The sequence below is a fragment of the Salvia splendens genome, chromosome 11 (assembly GCF_004379255.2).
Source record: "Salvia splendens isolate huo1 chromosome 11, SspV2, whole genome shotgun sequence".
Lineage (NCBI taxonomy): Eukaryota > Viridiplantae > Streptophyta > Magnoliopsida > Lamiales > Lamiaceae > Salvia > Salvia splendens.
In genome coordinates, this window is record NC_056042.1 from 6,012,047 (window position 1) to 6,031,022 (window position 18,976).

An 18,976-nucleotide genomic window follows, 5' to 3' on the forward strand; every position below is an offset into this window, starting at 1 on the left:
GATTTGAGAAAATGAATATACCACGGTCATCTATTCCAAACGTAGATCGACTCTATATCATTTAATTTTACAAAATTAAATTTCTCATTGGAAATATTATTGGTCAAAGTCCTTTAACCGGGCAACGATTCCAACAATCCCCCACATGAGTGGAAATAGCCAAATGCATATGCATGCAAACACAAGCTCAACCCTCGAGAGGTATATAAGCATAAGGATAGGTAGTTGTTGGCTTTGAACCATCCATAGTCAACACCATCGGCTACACATGCGGCCTAGTAGCGCGATGCTTTGAACTATTCCTCCACGGCGTGCACCGAGACAATGGTGTTAACACTTAAACACCTTAACCTCATCTGTTCTCACGTTTTGTGTTATTTGAAGTGGCCACACTTCGCACCGAGACAATGGTGTTAACACTTAAAGACCTCAACCACACTTCTCGAGGAGAACTCAATCTTCTCGAGATCCTTAGGAGTGATTAAAAGTCATAGACTTAGCCTCACCACTCGCAAGTTTTCCAACACTCTATTGCTCTCTAGGGAATAGATATAGATGAATATTTCACACGAACTCTCATAGCTTAGTTTTCCTATTGAACCAAGTTCTTGGATCTCCAGTCATCATGGTTGGGTTACCACTATGACAATTCTTTAGTTTGTGGATTTCAAACCATTCCTTCTAGCAACTTATTCATTTGATTCGCGGTTTAACCCTTTGATTAGCGGATCCGCTAGATTATCTATTGTAATCACCCATGTTGTGATCAAATATTTCACGGTATTATGTCGTCGACGTATGTGTCGAGACTTACAGTTATAGAAGCCATTGTTTGCCCTTCCAATAGCAGGCGGCTATCACAGTGGATCAACACTGGAGGCACTGGCTTAGACCAACAAGGAATATATTCAAGGAAGTTCTTAAGCCACTCAGCTTCTTCCCCAGCTTTATCTAAAGTTATGAATTCCGATTCCATGGTTGATCAGGCTATACATGTCTGTTTCGTGGATTTTCACGAGACAACACCACCCCTAATAGTAAAGACGTGTCCACTTGTTGAAAGTGAGTCTTTATTGTCGGATATCCAATTTGCATCACAGTACCCTTCAAGTACCGGGGGGTATCTCGAGAAGTGTAGCCCATGATTTTGAGTATGTTTTAAATATCTCAAAATCCTTACAAGAGAACTCCAATGCTCTCTGCTTGGATTGCTCGTGTAACGACTCAACTTGTTCATGGCACAAGCAATGTCAGGTCGAGTTCAATTAGTCAAGTACATAATCCACCCGATGACCCGTGCATATTCTTCTTGTGTAATGGGTTGCCTTTGTTCTTGCTCAAGTGAACGAGTTCAATAGGAGTCTTAACCGGCTCGCCATCATAGGCTTTGAATTTTTTCAATATTTTCTCAACATAATGTGATTGTGTTAAGATGATTCCGTCAGGTGTTCTTAGAATCTTCATTCCAAGAATTACATCGGCTAGACCCATGTCTTTCATATCAAAATTTTTCTTTAACATGGCATGTGTATCGTTAATCACTTGAGTGTTACTACCCAAGATTAACATATCAACAACGTATAGACACACTATAACATGACCGTTATCAGTGCTCTTAATGTAGACACATTTGTCGCATTTGTTGATTTTAAACCCATTTGATAACATCACATTATCAAACTTCAAGTGTCATTGAAACGGCTTTGTTTCAATCCATATAGGGACTTCACAAGTTTGCATACCTTTTTCTCTTGTCCAGGTACTACAAACCCTTCATGTTGTTCCATATAGATTTCATCTTCTAATTCACCATTTAGAAACGCAATCTTTACATCCATTTGATGAATCTCAAGATTGTGTAGTGCAGCAATAGCGAGAAGCACTCGGATAGATGTAATCCTCGTTAAAGGTGAATAGGTATCGAAGAAGTCGTGTCATTCCTTTTGTTTAAAGCCCTTACTACCAGTCGGGCCTTATATTTGTCAATTGTGCACCTTAAATATCCTTTTAAGGACCCATTTGTATCCTAAAGGTTTCGCACCTTCAGGTAGATCAACCAACACCCAAGTGTGGTTTAGCATAATTGAATCAATTTCGCTTTGAACAGTTTCTCTCCAATGTAGCTCGTCTGGGTCATCAAAAGCTACTTTTATTAATGTTGGTTCTTCATCCAACATAAAAGCAATTTAGTTAGGACAATATGTTTTTGGTGTTCTGACCCTACTACCACGTCTTAGTGCTGTATCATTTGGATCGGGCCTTGCAAGCTTGCGCGATTCAGGTTCTTCATCCACTGATTTAGAACTAGTGGCTTCATCTTCAATTCTTGTCTCAGAATTGGTTGTGACTTCTTCTTTGTCTTTGCAAGGAAATGTATTTTCAGGAAATACGACATTCCTTGACTCGATTGTTGTTCCTACTGTTATAGTCGATATTTCAGACTTGTGAACAATAAATTGATATGCACTACTGTTAAGTGCATATCCAATGAAGAACAATCAACTATTTTAGGGCCAATTGTAACTCTTTTGGGCGGGGAACCATCACCTTCGCCAAACACCCCACACTTTGAGGTATTTGTAGGATGATTTTCTTCTTTTCCACAACTCATAAGGAGTGATGTCTTTTCTTTTGAGTGAACTTTTGTTTAGGATATAGTTGACTGTCAAGATAGCCTCCCCCCCCACATGTTCTGGGGCAATCCTGAACTAAGTAGCAGCACGCTCATCATCTCTTTTAGAGTTCGTTTTTTGCGTTCTGCAACACCATTAGATTGTGGTAAGTATGGAGCAGTTGTTTGAGGAATTATACCACTTGCGTTACATAACTTCTCAAACAGGGCTACATATTTTCCTCTTCTATCACTTCGAATCGCTTTGATTTTACAACCAAGTTGATTCTCAACTTCGTTCTTATAATTTTTGCACGCTTCAATTGCTTCATCTTTACTTCTTAAAAATCAAATGTAGCAATAACTTGTGCAATCATCTATGAAAGTGATAAAGTACTTTTTACCACCTCTAGTTTGCACGAGCCTTAAATCTCATACACCCATGTGAATTAATTCAAGGGGTTTTATTTTCCGTTCAACCGAGTGAAACGGTAACTACGTCATTTTAGCTTCAAGACATATTTCACATTTGTCTTGGGTATCCACTTCATTAGCCTTTAGTAAATCTAAATTTACTAATTTTTTAATGGCTTTTGAATTTACATGTCTCAATCTACAATGCCACAAATTTGAACACTCAGTCAAGTAAGTGGAAGTAGATGTTTTATTATTATTAGCCAATAGCTTCGGGACAAGGCGTATAGCCACACTAAGCTTGAAAAGTCCATCGGATACATAACCTTTTCCGAGTGACTTTCCAAACTTGTACAATGCAAACCTATCAGACTCAAATACAAATTTAAACCCCTTATTCACTAATATTGATCATGACACTAGGTTCTTGCGGATGTCCGAGACGTGCATCACATCCTTCAAAGTGATTGAGACCCCAGACGTCATCATGAGAATCACGTTGCCAATGCCGAGGACTTTGGACGATGCTTGATCCCCATGTTGATCTTCCTCCCTTCAACAGCAGTGTAGGAGAGAAACTTGCTTTTGTCGGAGCAGGCATGAGCAGTAGCACCGGTGTCAATGTACCAGCCACCCTTGTTATCAACAAGGTTCACTTCCTCGGTGACCACAACAATGAGGTCATTCTCATCTCAGTCCTTGAACTCCTTTTCGATGATGTGGGCAGTCGGCTTCTTTTTCTTGCTGCGGCAGTCTTTGACAAAGTGGTCAATTTTGCCACACTTGTAGCACTCTCCTTCAAATTTCTTTGCAGGTTGTTTCCCCTTCCCTTTGTCCTTCTGATTTGGGAGAGGACATTTGTTGAAGGGACCACCCAATTCCAACAAGTTGGCTTTGGCTTAAAGTGGCGTAAAGCCCTTAGCCTTTTGGTCACTTTTGCGCACATTAGCTTCAATGCGCAATTTCACGATCAAGTCTTCAAGGGTCATCTTCTTTCGCTTGTGTTTGAGATAGCTCTTGAAGTCCTTCCAACTAGGAGGAAGCTTCTCAATGATCATGCACCTTGTAAAGTTGTCGGGCAAGGTTATCCCTTCAGCCACAAGTGCGTGGATGAGCATTTCGATTGAACTTGTTCCATGATGGGTTGAGAGTCGACCATTTTGTAGTCCAAGAATTTGGCTACTACAACATTCTCAGTACCTGCATTATTGTCGATACTATACTTCTTTTCTAGGCTTTCCCACATCTCTTTTGATGTGGTTACAACGGAGTATACATTGTACAAACTATCATCTAAAGCACTTAGAATGAAATTTTTACAAATATAATCTCCTTTTCGCCAAGCTTCATAGTCCGCATGACTTCGATCCTTGTCTCTTGATCACTTGGCGCAAGCGGCTCGTCTTCCATGGGAAATTCGCGATGCCCAATGTCGTTAAGTAAAACAACATCTTTTGGTGCCACCTTTTGAAGTCAAATCCTCCAAACTTTTGTAGCTTCTCGGCAGGAGGCATCATTCTTGGTGCCAAAGGTGCCGCAGTTGGTCCATGAAAGGAACCAATCCTGTTGCCCCCGAAGGAGCCAACAACTTGGTTGGGCATAGAGCCCCCACCATTCATGTTGGGCATAGAGCCCGCCATGGTCGCACCGGCCCCGAAGGAACCAGCACCCGTGTTAGACCCGAAGGCCCCAACACTCGATCCAATAAAGGATCCGATGGAACCACTAAAAGTGGAACCAACGACCCACTCGAGGTGGATCCAACAGTGGGCCCAAAGGGGTTCGAAAACCCCCATGAGAGTGTTGATGAAGAGGTGAACCCAGGGGTTGGGATCATCGTCGGATTCGACGACGTGTTGACCGGTCCATTGGTCGACATGGTGGATGGAGTTGCAGCGGCGGTGGTGGCAGCGACAGTGTTGGATTCAGTCGACATCTCCAGCAAAGGTATTAAGTTTCAAAAGTATTTAGGTTCAGTTATGTCCAAATTCCTTCAAAGGCAAGTTATATCTCGTCTTGCGATTGTTGATTTCTAGGATTACAAGAGATAAAAGTCGGGCGTAATACAACCCAAAAGAAGGAATACAAATGAAATAACTGAAACTGAATTACAAGGAAAAATCGAAACAGTAAACCGTAATGAGTATTTTAGCCGAGTCGAGAAGTCCTCTTTCCGCAAGACGAGATACGCCCCGGTAGTGCTCTCGGATTGGCGTTTCGTCCCCAAAGATAAAACAACTACGTCTCTGGTGAAGCAGCACCGCTATCAGCAGAGCTCCGGCGAAATGGATGGAGAAGAGGGCAGAGCTTTCGAAAGAAAAACAATGCAGAGAGGGCGAGGGCTTATGAATTGGTGTAGGAATGTAAGGAATGGCTAGCCAATTTATAGGCTTAGTCCACTGCAGGGGTCAACCAGCCATGACAACAGTCATCATTGCGAGGCTGTAACCGCCGACCGTTACAAGGCGTTACGAGAGCTGGAGAGGATGACCCTGGACGGACGTATCGGGACACGCTGCGCGTATAGGTCCGTTCACGACGTGGACTTCATCACATGTCAACCATGTAGGCTTTACCGCGTCATACTGCCGAGGTGTCACCTACTTAGCTCGCTGACGTGGAAACGTTAGTGCTCTAAAAAGAACTAGATCAACCAGCCTTAGGTCGAACCCAAGCACCGAGCCCCACGACCAGGCCCAAAGAACACCCAAAGACCAAGTCCAAGTCCAAGGACACGGACACGGGCTGGAAGCTCGCAGCGGGGTGGGCGGCGGCGGCGCGCGCGTGTGGGCTTTACAACCCATTTTAGTCCACTAGAATTATTACATGTAATAATCCTCTTATTAAATACTACTTGTTTAATAAGCTTGTTACTTTCAATGTGGGATAATTAACTCTTATTTAATCCCATGAGTTCTCTCATAACTCATTTAATTAGCTCGCAATTTTGCGCGACTTTAATCCATTATTTCTCACTCATTGGGAATCAGATTTAAGAAAGTGAATATATCACGGTCATCTACTCCGAACGTAGATCGACGCTATATCATTTAATTTCACAAAATTAAATGTCTCATTGGAAATATTATTGGTCAAAGTCCTTTGAACGGGCAACGATTCCAAAACCAATGGATTTAGGAACAATAAAACGTAAATTGGAGAGGAATATGTACTCTGCTGCAAATCAGTTTGCTGATGACATGGTGCTGACTTTTGGGAATGCCATGTCGTATCACCCTCCTACGTCTAAACTTTATCGCTGCGCAAGGCTATTGGATTGTAATTTCAGGAGGAGTTGGGAAATATTGGCTCCAAAATTGAAGCTAGTTGTAGAAAATAGTCACCGAGTTATGAAGCCAGCAACTGGTCTGATGAAAGCTCCCATAGATGAAAAACGTGGCAACTAAGGCGAGTATCACTAGAGAAAAAATTGAAGCTCGGACCATGGATTAAGAATGTAAGCTCGGACCATCGATTTGGCACTAACTGAATTCTCTATCAATTTGATCAGATCAAGCCTGAAAAAACAACACTAAGTGGTGTGAACCGGTGTCAAGAACAACTGGAAGCTGCTAGTATGGCCTCTCGTGAGAGAGAAAGAAATGCTGCAAGGATGGCACTAGAGAAGGTACATATAGTTCATTGACTGAAAACATGTGAACTAACAAACTGAATCTTTTTTTATGTTAGTTTTGAGTTCATGCTAACCAAAATCGAAAAATGTTATTCGTATTACAGATTAAAAAGACCGTTGTGATCGATAGTCCTCCAAACTTGCTGAGAGAGATGGATATTCTCTTTGGTTGCTATTCAAATCCTAAGTCATTGGAGAAAATTGGCTTTTGCTTGAAGCAAAACTATGTGAAAGAAGATGAATCCAGAAGAGGGAGATATTGAAACAACCGTATATATTTCCAAGAATGAAGAAAGGAATCATAGATAGAAATTCTTTGTATATACATTCATGAATTCCATTGAAATTATTTTACTACTTCTAGTTAGTATTCAGGTAAAACTTTCTTGGGGCCTTCTTGATTTCATGAAATCATGCATAATTTTTGGGTAAATCAATTTTATGTTACATGCAGTCTATCAAGTTGATTGAGTTTTGTTCTTAAGGTGGATTAGCAATTTAGCATGGATCATTAATTCTTTTAAATTTTAGGTCATTGATTTTTTTTATAAATTATTCTTCAAAATAGTAATTTATGTGCGATGTTGGGAATCCAGTGAGACTCGCTCAATGACTCTAAATTTAGCCACAGAAATTGATAATGTCAACACACACACACAAAGCCATAATATTAGCTGCATTAATACATTTTAATGATAAAATGAAGGTAACAAAAGTAAGTTTACGAGTGCCTCTCCTTGTTTCTCTCATCCCAACAATGCCACACTCTCCAACTCTCCCAAACAAAAAAATCATTCCCCAAATCCAAAACGAATCCCTAAAAATGCAGATCATCATCATCAAAAACAAGACCGCAGTTGCATAACCACGAATCGTAAATCCCATCTCCACCGGGGCAATGGCAACAGGCGTGGCCGAACCCTTGCCGCCGTCGACGTCCAACGCACCGACCTACTCTTACCCTCCTGTCATCATCATCCTGACCATCGTCCTCCTGATCTTCTTCTTCGCGGGATTCTTCTCCATCTACTTCTGCCGCTGCTTCATGCAGAACCTCCTGTGCACGTGGCACCTCCGCCGCAGCGCCACGGCGCCCCCGTCGGGCGGGGCCGCGGGGGGTGCGGCTGGCCCGGGGGGCGCCGGGCTGGACCCGTCGATCGTGGAGTCGTTCCCGACGTTCACGTACTCGACGGTGAAGGACTACACGAAGGAGAGGTACGGCGTGGAGTGCGCCATCTGCCTGGTGGAATTCCGGAGCAGCGACGTCCTCCGCCTCCTCACCGCCTGCTGCCACGTCTTCCACCGCGAGTGCATCGACCTCTGGCTCGAGTCCCACAAGACCTGCCCCGTCTGCCGCCGCGACCTCAACTCGCCGCTGCAGTCGCCGGTCAAGTCACCCAGGGTGTCGGTTAACGAGGAGGAGGGCGACGAGGGGGCCCGCCAGGACTTGGACAGCTGCAGCGTAACCATCAAAGAGGAAGACGAGGAGCGGACGAATAAGGTGACGGAGAGGGAGAAGTTCTCGAGATCGCACTCGACGGGGCACTCGATAAAGAGGAATAGGGAAGGGGAGGAGAAGTATACGCTGATATTGCCGGAGGAGGTGAAGTCGAGCATCATAAGTAGGCATAATTCGAGCAAGAGTTGGACGAGTTTCGGTGATTTTAAACATAACAATAATACTAACAGTGTAGCCGTAGCCGAGGCCGAGTCTTCTGGCCTGCCGGCTGGATCAGACCACATAGTATAGCCAATTTTCATCTTTTTTCATTCATTTTGATGTTAGGTTTTAGTTGGAAGAGCTTTCTCATTTTTTTTGTCGATTTTAGTGTAAGATATAAATCAGAGTAAATTAACTACTTCAAAATTGGTCCCGCGGTATTTTGTACTCCTTCCGTCCCCCATTATGTGTTTTGGTTTTCATTTGATCCGTCCTATATTGATTGTCTCATTTCATTTATAACATTTTTGGTAATTGACTCCACATTCTACAAACTTATTGTCACTCATTTTATTGTAAGACTAATACTCTGATACGAAAAAACCCGTATCAATAATAATTGGCGAGAATTCGCCGGATATTGAAGGTCCGTTCGCGGAGAGCCTCTGTCGAGCTACCGATGAATAAAGACGGAAAAGTAAATTGCAGAAAAATAAAAGAAAAACGATAAAAGATAATTATATTTCTTCCATGATTCCTTCAAAAGATAACAAAGACTCCTACTTATAATACTCCCTAACAACCTAACTTAGTGATCGAGAAATAGGAAAGATATGAAAATAATAATATATAAATTAATAGAGATATGAGGATATTCTGTAGATATACTCGTATCAACTCCCTCACGGTTAAAATTCACCTTGTCCTCAAGGTGGAAACCATGAAGCCATGACGAGAGTTAAAAGTCGAAGCTCTGGCGAGGTATCTCCTCCCGGGTCAAATTCACACCGAACAGTAGAGCATCTCTGATGCAATTTTTATTAGCTCTATAAATATCTGCAAGTATACAGAGTAGGAATAGTATAGCTAAAGGTCAGTACTGGATATCGATCAAGGGGAAAGCAAACACAAATTATCTATCTTCTACTAAAACTCAATTACTATATGGAAAACCGGAAAATTGGAAGATTTTTGAAAACACTTAACTTTGAAAACAAAGAAACAACTAATCGCAGATAAATCATAGAGATAAAAGTATAGAGATAAGGGGAATTCCAAGGATGTGCTTTCATATTTATGGCTATACAAATTCCAACTACAACACCCTAGCACAATTATTACTTTGATAGAATGAGTCACCTAGCTTATGCTCATGCGATGCAAACGTTGATTGCGAACATTAAGATTGTCAATCCTAAATATGTAACTCCTAAAAGCTCCTAAGACCCTTATAAAGTCCTCACTCTCAATTGATAGTGTCGTTTTAAAGGAAGCTAATTGTAGTGTCTATTAAGTGGATTTAACTCGCCAACCTCCTCTCACGATTATGTAGCAAGTTATATTAAATCATCACCGAATGTGGCCCTCAAACGTGAAGTATTACAGAACAATTTAAGGAAAAACAAAGTAAGAACAAACGGATATTAAATAGAAATAGAAATCGTATAAACCAATAAAAGTTACTAACACATCCCTAGAATCCTACGAATTTAGTTACACATGATTGAATAAACTAAAAACATAGATTGAAGGGAAGACAATGAAAACATAAGAACTAAAGTAATAAAACCCAAAGGTTGAATCCTTATAGCCTTGATGATCTTGAATCCTTCTTCAACTCTTTGCAAAATGAAGTACTCCAACTTATGAACTCTGGAAGTATTTTGCAAAGAGATTAACTTGTTTTGATGAAGCTTTGGGGGCTATTTATAGGGGAGAAATCGCCCCCCTCTCAAATAAGGAAAAGAATTGCAAAATATGGTAAATCTTGGGGAGAAAGTTGGACAAATTTGCTCGTTGCTTTTTCCTGGCGGGACGCTGCACCTTTGCCAGCGGTCGCCATGAGTTGGTCTGAGGCTTCTGACCTTTGGCTGGCGGTCGCTGCACTTGTTTCAGCGATCGACATCCATCTTTCCGTAACTCTCTAGACTCTCGGTAGCAGTCGCCACACATCCTCCAGCGGTCGTTGGGCGTGTTTTGACTTCATGCACAACTTTCCCAGAGCGGGCCGCTACTGGCTTAGCGGTCGCCGGCAATGTTGCAGCGGACCGCTGGACATGTAAAACAACTCCAGATTTCCAACTTCGCTTTTTGACTCCCTTTTTAGGCTCAAATATGCACATTTCTCACAAAACATGTCAAAATACCAAAATATGCAAATAATGGACATGTAATGCAACTTTGACATTAAAAACGGACCAAAAGATGGCCTTAAAATAGTGCAAAATCCGAGCGTATCAATCTCCCTTCATCACCTCCATCAAAAATCATCAAAGGATGACCATTATGGTTGCCAAAATTCATCGTTAAAATGAGAATCTTGTCCACGCGTCCCAGAATGCTCAAGCACGACGTGTCCTTGCGCCGAGTAATCCACCGTGTATCAGTGTCAAGCGATGTTGGTCGATGATTCATTCTTGCAACATCACCATCAATTGGATTCGCTTCATCATTAACACCTATATCATCCAAATTGTGAAATTTCTCTGTACTCTACTCTTGCCGAGAGAAGAACTAAAGCAGTCGCGTTTCATACCCTCTGAAATCCCCAATTTTATAGAACCGGGGAAAACAGCAAGTACAAAATGAGGGACCGATGTTGGAATGGTATTGGAGTCGCCCGACTGAGAGATCAAAGCCGAAGAGAGTGGGTCATCGTCTAAAAATTCGTCCTTATCTCCAATGATACCAGGGCTGCACGGAGGAGTTGGCGTGGGCAGATTCAAGGACGTGACAGCAGCTGCAGCGGGGCGGCTATGCGGCAATGGTTATCGCGGCATGTGGATCGCCAACGCAACGTTCGTTTGCATCCATCCAAGACACCAATTGCTCGACATTTGCGGTCAAGCGCTCAAGTTGTGAAACCAAGGCTGCCACCGGTAGGTTCGGTTCCGAATTCAGCATCACTGGGTCACATGGCATGCCGAGGGACTCCATGACACTGTTGTAAGGCGGTTGGTATGGAGGCGATGGCGGCTGTAAGGGCTAGTAAGGCGGCTGTGCAGCGGTGTACATCGGGGGCCCGTCGGGTGGGTCAGGTTCGGGGCGCGGATAGGACACCGAAAAGGGTTGAAGTGGATGTTGGTAGTCTGCGGCGGCTGTTGGTATTGCTGGGGCGACTTCAATGGATTGTATCAGCACGTCGGCAGGTGTGGCTGGGAGATTTGCAGGGGCAATGTGTACTCCAGATCTGGATAGGAACACCCAAAGTGCACATCTTGTATCTGGGGATACCAACACGATGTGGGGCTTGGCATGGGCAGTGGCAAGGAGAACCGGCTGTCAAATTGGCGATGGTGATAGTCGGGGTAGTTGTATCACATATTGATGTCGATTCGGAGGAAGAGATCCAATGAAAGCACCAGATGATACGGAGAAACACGTATCAATGATAATTGGCAAAAATTCACCGGATATTGAAGGTCCATTCGCGGAGAGTCTCCGTCGAGCTACCGATGAACAAAGACGGAAAAGTAAATTGCATAAAAATAAAAGACAAAACGATAAAAGATAATTATATTTCTTCCATGATTCCTTCAAAAGATAACAAAGACTCCTATTTATAATACTCCCTAATAACCTAACTTAGTTATCAAGAAATAGGAAAGATATGAAAATCAATAATATATGAAATAGTAGAGATATGGGGATATTCTGTAGATATACTCGTATCATACTCCCTCTGTCCTCTAAAAATAGAAATTTTTGAAACAACACAAGTTTTAATGCAAATTAGTATTGTAAAAGAAAGATAGAAAGAAAAGTGGGTTAGTGGAAAATGAGTCTCACCTCATTAGAAAGAAAGAACTTTCCTAAAATACAAAGTTTCTATTTTTAGGGAACTGATCAAGAATGGAATTAAATAGTTTCTATTTTTAGGAGATGTAGGGAGTATATAAAAGTAGTACTCACATTCTATGAACTTTTTCAATCAACTTTCTATTACTCCCTCCGTCCACCATTAGGATTTCTGATTTAAATTGAGACACATATTAACATACGGAGAGTACTGTATATTTGACAAACATATATTATGATGCAGTGGAGATAGTGATCAATGCAGAACTACATAATTGTTGTTATTAGAAATTGTTATTATTAGATAACATAAAGTTTATTTTTAGACGTTCATTTAAAAAAATCTGATTTTAAAAATACGAAAAACAATAGTAGTACTATTTTAGATTGTTCACTGAGGTCATTTTTTTGCTAGTTTTCAGTTTATTTAAAAAAAATAACCTAAAATCATCTAAAAATATTTTTCATATTTTAAAAACAATTCTGCATCAGGAATTAGTTCCATTTTAGTCACATTCCGATACAGTGGTTTCCTGATACCCGCCCATTTGAATCCAGTTTCAACGGATCCAAATTTGCAAGGCCCTAGAATTGATGCGCGGCCCACGTGCCCCTAAATTTGCACCGCCATAAAACAGAACCCAATCTCAAGCCCATTTGAGCTTTATACTTTTATTATGAAAAAAACTGTAGTCAGCTGTAGGTATCGCGTTTGATGAGCGTTTCTGAAGTTAATAATTTATTTATGGATATAAATTTAATACATACCACCATTTTCATAACTACTCCATTAACTAACAAAATTGACAAAAAGTAAATAAAAATTCATGTATTTAGTGGAAAAATTATGAAATAGAACTCCATATTATTATACAAAATTAATAAATAGTGAAGATAAAATCTTCGATATGTATATAATACTATTTGAAATTCATAATACTCCCTCCGTCCCACCATAAGTGATGGATTTTTTTTAAACGAGATTTAAGAAAATGATATATGTTGAGTTAAAGTAGAGATAATAAAGTATGAGAGATAAAAAAAGTAAGAGAGAGATAAAGAGAGAATAAAGTAAGAGAGTGTTAAAATTTTATTTTTTGTTAAAAAGGGAAATTGATTACTTCTAGTGGGACAACCCAAAATGGAAAATTGATCACTTATGGTGGGACGGGGGAGTATGTAAAAAAATTATAGTGCCTTAAAAAATCAGAACCAATTCAACCTTTTAACTGCACGATTGATGTGTTGATCGGCCAGGTTTTTTAGATGCGAATCGGACAGATAAAATATGGGTTCGATGTTAAACTGGACAAATCAAAACATTGACTAAAGGGATTGCATGGAAATCCCATGTCACACAAAAGACAAAGTGATTGCACGTGAAATCACATGGCCCCAATACTCAATTGTTGAATCGAAAAATAATGCTATACTACGTATAACTTGAGCCGCTACACGTTCTCATCAAAGTAGTCCGTACGGACCATCAAACAATGTATTCAGTTATTGAAACCCTAATAAAGTTTATTACTACTATCATTTTAATTTGAATTATCTAGGTCATTATAATTCTCAAAAGAAGCTTCGAGCATATTTCCTTTAAAATTTAGTTAACTATGTCTATGGAACATTTCATGGTCCAAGTTTTTAATATATATACTACAAACACTTACATGCAAATACTCCGTATAAGTTTCCCTAATGCATATTTAGAGTAATTGATTAATAATAATACATAATGACAATAAAAATGAAATGAGTAGGTTTGATGAATGAGACGAGGGAGATTGAAATGAAATGATTATGGGCAATGCACAGAAGTGGTAGGGGGAATGAATTTGATGTGATGGTGTCTCATTTATAGGGACCGTTGCGGGGAAGCTTCCGATGCCATCTTTTTTACTTAATTTGTTTTTCTTTTTTATTGTGTCCTCTTTACTTTAGTATATTGACTTGCTTCATTCTTACTAATATGTCTATCTATGTATCCAGCCCACTTTTCAAATCACCCTATTGATTCAAATAAGGTAATCTATAAGAACATCTCCAGTGGTTCTGGATATGCAATAGCCCTCCTATAGCCTATCCACATCACTAATAATAATTATATAATTTAATTTACAATCGTAGCAACATACAGAATTTAATTTACGAGACAAATATAGGAAAATTAAATAATACTATTAAAATTTAAAAAAGTACAATAATTTAAAAAAAAGTACATTAATTTTAAAAAAAAGTACAAAAATTAAAAAGTACAATAAAAAAATTACATAAAAAATCACTCCTCGCCGCCGTCCTCGCCCGTCGCCCAGCCCTTCGTCTTCCCCGCGCCGCCTCCGTTGCCACCAACGCTGCGACTACTCCCGCTGGTATCCCTCTGCAACCCCTCAAATTCTTCACGCATGCTCCGGAGCAATACGCGAAGATAAGCCTTCTCCTCGGGGTCCACCGTCGTCCGGAAGTCGGCTAACGTCTTCACCATTTGAGCGCGCGCTTGTTGACGCGCGAAGAATTTGAGCTCCTCGGTGGACCTGTCGGGGGGGATGCCGACTGGACCTCCTGGGAACTCGGGGTGCCCCCCTCGCATCCCGTTGCGCCCGCCTTTGGCCAACCGGGCGAGGTCGGCGACCGAACGAACGAGGGGTCGGGACCTCCTGGGCCGTCTCGGGGAGGTCGTGGGAACCACCGCTGCTGCCGCTATAATCACCGGTATAGTTCAGTTTCTGCTTCTTCGGCCAGCCAGCGTCGACACTTGCCCGGAATTTCTCCGACTCGTTGAGCACAAGGTAGCAGTTCCAGTAGGTGAACTCATAGTACTTCCCGGGATCCGGGTAGGCTCTCTCCGCAATCCTCCTGCAGTCTTCCTCTGTTTGGCCACTGGTCCGCATGCGGAGGGCGTTGGCGTACAAACCCGAAAATCGAGAGACGGCAGACCTGATTCGGTCCCAGCACTTCCGGTACTCTTCCTCGGTGCGCGGTCTCCCTTCAGGGCAAAATGCCCTGTAGGCTGCGGCTATCTTGGCCCACAAGTTGACGATCCTCTGGTTGTTCGAAACGAGAGGATCATCGCAGACACTCACCCACGCCTTGGCCACCGCAACTTTCTCCGCGTTCGTCCACTTCCTCCGGACCCGGCTATCCTCACCCGGCTGCGACGACTCGCCAACCTTCTTGGCCTTGCCCTTCTTCTTAGGGGAGCTCCGACCCCGCCCTACTCCCCGGCTTTGAATGGGAGTTTCCGGAACCTCGTTAATATCAAAACCCAACTCCTCTAAGGAGAAGGTCTCATACTGCGTGTACTGTGCATCCGTTAGGGTCGATGTGTGCGAAGAACTGGTGGAAAAATCAAAAGCCGGCCGATAGACGTTTTCCCCCCCGGGCGTCCCCTGCGGCGGTGGCATCATCTGCTGCGCAGGTGGCTGCATCTCGGGTGCCCACCCTGGCATCATCTGCATAGGGGGTTGCATCGGCGGTACCCCCTGCCAAGCCGGCACACTTCCCCGGCAGCCATCGGTGGCATCATATGCTGCCACGGGTACATGTTGTAGTACCCGGTCATCGGAGGCCAACCACCTCCCACGGGAGCCGGGAGAGTCTGAGACCCTCCCCCGGGAGTCGGGGGAGTCTGAGAACTGGTCATCACTGGAGTACCTTCGTAGTTGTTCTCCATTTCTCGTTGTTGATCTTGTACAGAAATTAAGATAGAGAGAGTACTCGTTAAAACAAGTGGTGTGAATGAAAATGATGTCCAAAGCGCGTATATATGGTGTTTCAAAAAATTAAAAAAAAAATAAAAATCTGACGCCGAGCCCTCAATGGCGCCGTGAGGATCGGCGTGAGAATCTGCGTCAGCCCAAGAATCGGTGTGGGCACGTCGATTTTGACGCCGATTTCGCCGACACCGCTCGCAATGGTTCAGCGTCAGCACCGGCGTCCGTGAAAAATCGGCGTGCCGGTGACGACGCCGCCATTGGAGATGCTCTAATGAAAAGAAACAAAATTGGTAGCAGTGTGTGGAGGTGAGATCACGTTAAGTGTGTGACACATGGGCCCGACCCATTTAGCGCCGGTTGCCCAGCCCAGCACGTGCATCTCCGCCACGCGTCCTAATTCTAATTGCTTACGTGTATACATACATAAAGAAGCCCCATCCCATTCTCCAAATCTCACTCGCTTTTCCACTTTCTTTCTTGTGATCTCAAAACCAATCTTCAACACTTCCTACTTCAACCAACGACCATGAACTCCATGCTTTTCCGATCAGGTTCCGGTCCCATCCCCGTCCAAGCCCCTCCCGCCGCCTCACCTCGCCCCTCCATCTCCGTACCGTCGCCGCGCCGCCCCAGCATCCGCCGCTCCTCTTCGGAGACGAGGACGCCAAGCCGGCAGCGCTCCCGCTCCTTCAGTTCGCTGCGGATACCCGAGGAGCTGGGAACGCCCGGCGGAGGAATGAACAAGAACCGGAATTCTGGGGGTGGCGGCGGCGCAGAGGGGGACGACATCGGGGCTTATTACCAACAGATGATTAGGTCCAATCCCACCAACTCGCTGCTCTTGAGAAACTACGCCAGATATTTGCATCAGGTAACTCTCTTGCGTCTAATTTGAATTCCTTATCGAAATTGCTGTCTGTCTATTTTTTACTAATACTAAGTTTTCCTTTTCAAAAAAAATTCTTTTTATCAATTTTATACTAATAAAATTCATGTTTATTACTCCCTCCGTCCCGCACTACTCGCACTTATTTCCTTTTTGGGCGTCCCAAGTTACTTGCACTCTTTCCATTTTTAGTAAAAATTTTCACCTACAGCCGTCATTTTTGACTTTCCTATACACTCATTCTTTAATCTCCGTGCCGAAAAGGAAAGGAGCGAGTAGCCCGGGACGGAGGGAGTATAATTTTGGTGGAATATTAAATTTTCAACATTACTAAATGATGTAGGTGGTGGGAGATGTGGTGAAAGCGGAAGAGTATTATGAGAGGGCAATTTTGGGAAACCCAGGAGATGGAGAAGTGCTATCTCTATATGGGAACTTAATATGGGAGACTCATAGAGATGAGATGAGAGCCAATTCTTATTTCACTCAAGCCATTCAAGCTTCCCCTAACGACGCGTATGCTCCCTCTCTCCCATAAAACTAGTACTACTTGTTTATTTTTTATTTAATAGTATAGATTTCAAAAAACGGGTGTGGTGGAGATTGGCTCTTATATATGTTGTGCTCTTGAATGAATACAGTATGATTTTGGGTTCGTATGCGCATTTCTTGTGGGAGGCAGAGGATGAAGAATGTGGAGATGATGAGGAAATGGAGACTCAACTTGTGCCACTTCCATCGATTATGGTGTCAGCTTTCTGACTTTGTATGTATCATATATATATAGAGAGAGAGAGAGAGGAGCTGTTCTAACGACTATTATGCTGTATGTTTAACCATAATAAATGAGTATGTATCTAACTAGTGAAAGGGGTTGAACAATAGAAAGAGCGTTACCGAGGGATGTGGGCTCATGTTTGTTTCTGTAAATTACTACTCCAATATTATGAACTGTTCAATTGAGGTGCTTTGATTAGATTGATATATTAAAAGAAGAGTATCTTTTTAGGTTCACGAACTTTGCCAAAGTATCATTTTAGGTCCGTGAACTTTGAAAATATCATTTTAAGTCCATCCACAATAAGTTAATATCATTTGAGGTATTTTAAACTTTTTCCGAACGAAAATACCCTTAAGACATTCAAAGGTCAATTTGGACAATTTTTTCGTCACTCATCTTGCATCAGAGACTTAGAGTCCAACAATTTTTAACGACAAATTTTTATATTTAAATTCAATTTGGATGTTAATTGTTCTCCATTCTGAAATTCATATAAATAATACTTCGAATGACAATCCAAATTAATAGCTATCTAATTTCAAAACAAATAAACTAAATATAATTCACAAATCATCTATAGTAAGTTCTTAAAATGCAGTTTAAATTGAAAAAATAAAATAAGTATCAAGTCTCAATTCACTATCCCTAAATAATTGGTCATCTAATAATTGAAAAATTAACACATATTTTTTTACTTCAAATTGTAATTATATTTAAATTCAATTTGGATGGTAATTAAATTAAATAGTAGTAAAAGAAATTGTTGGACTATAAGTCTTTGACGCAAGATGAGTGGCGAAAGAATTATCCAAATTGCCCTTTGAAGGCCTTAAGGGCATTTTCGTCCAGAAAAAGTTTAAAATGTCGCAAATGATATTAACTTGTAGTTGACGGACCTAAAATGATATTTTCAAAGTTCACAGACCTAAAATGATACTTTGACAAAGTTCGTGAATCTAAAAAGATGTTCCCTCTTAAAAGAAAGTATTCTTCCTAAATTAAGAATAAATTAATCTAATCTTTTATTTTTTTAGGACATTTCCATTTGTCTCCTCTAATTTTAGTTGGGATACTAATAATAATGATGCTTTTTAGAACGTTTGTGATATATTTAAAAACACAAATTAATATCCTTAATTGCATTAAAAAGTGTTCTCAACGATTTTTTGAAGTGAATAGTGTCTTTTTGTGGTGTTGGTGGGAATGGGAGAGCCAAAGCACGATTCGACAAATTTTTAGGTGGTTGTATGTAGATTGAAAGAAACGTATGATTGAATAAATTTTATTAAGTGCTAGTCTTATGTCATATGATCGAAAAATAGTACAGTACTTCCTTCGTTAGTACTTCGTTTCTTTATAGTTGAGATACTTCTTTTTCGCATCGAGTCTAAGAAATTGATGTTTACTGTGTTAGTGGGTAGGTAATAAAGTGAGAGAAAAGAAAAAAAGGTAAAGAAATTAAGTACTAAAAAAGTG

At 41.5% G+C, this 18,976-nt stretch overlaps 2 protein-coding genes across 2 annotated transcripts; both read left to right on the top strand.

Moving 5' to 3' along the window:
* Positions 1-7,527: 7,527 nt before the first annotated feature.
* On the top strand, positions 7,528-8,409 carry LOC121754347 (RING-H2 finger protein ATL29-like; the record flags this gene model as incomplete). The annotated part of the gene is made up of 1 exon (XM_042149722.1): positions 7,528-8,409. A coding segment is annotated over one exon (882 nt), but the record flags the coding sequence as incomplete, so codon positions are not given.
* A 7,888-nt stretch (positions 8,410-16,297) lies between these two features.
* On the top strand, positions 16,298-17,695 carry LOC121754942. The gene is made up of 3 exons (XM_042150226.1): positions 16,298-16,704; positions 17,063-17,235; positions 17,361-17,695. The coding sequence occupies exons 1-3, from the start codon at positions 16,360-16,362 to the stop codon at positions 17,479-17,481; spliced, it is 639 nt and encodes a 212-aa protein (XP_042006160.1). The 5' UTR covers positions 16,298-16,359; the 3' UTR covers positions 17,482-17,695.
* The last annotated feature ends 1,281 nt before the right edge of the window (positions 17,696-18,976 follow it).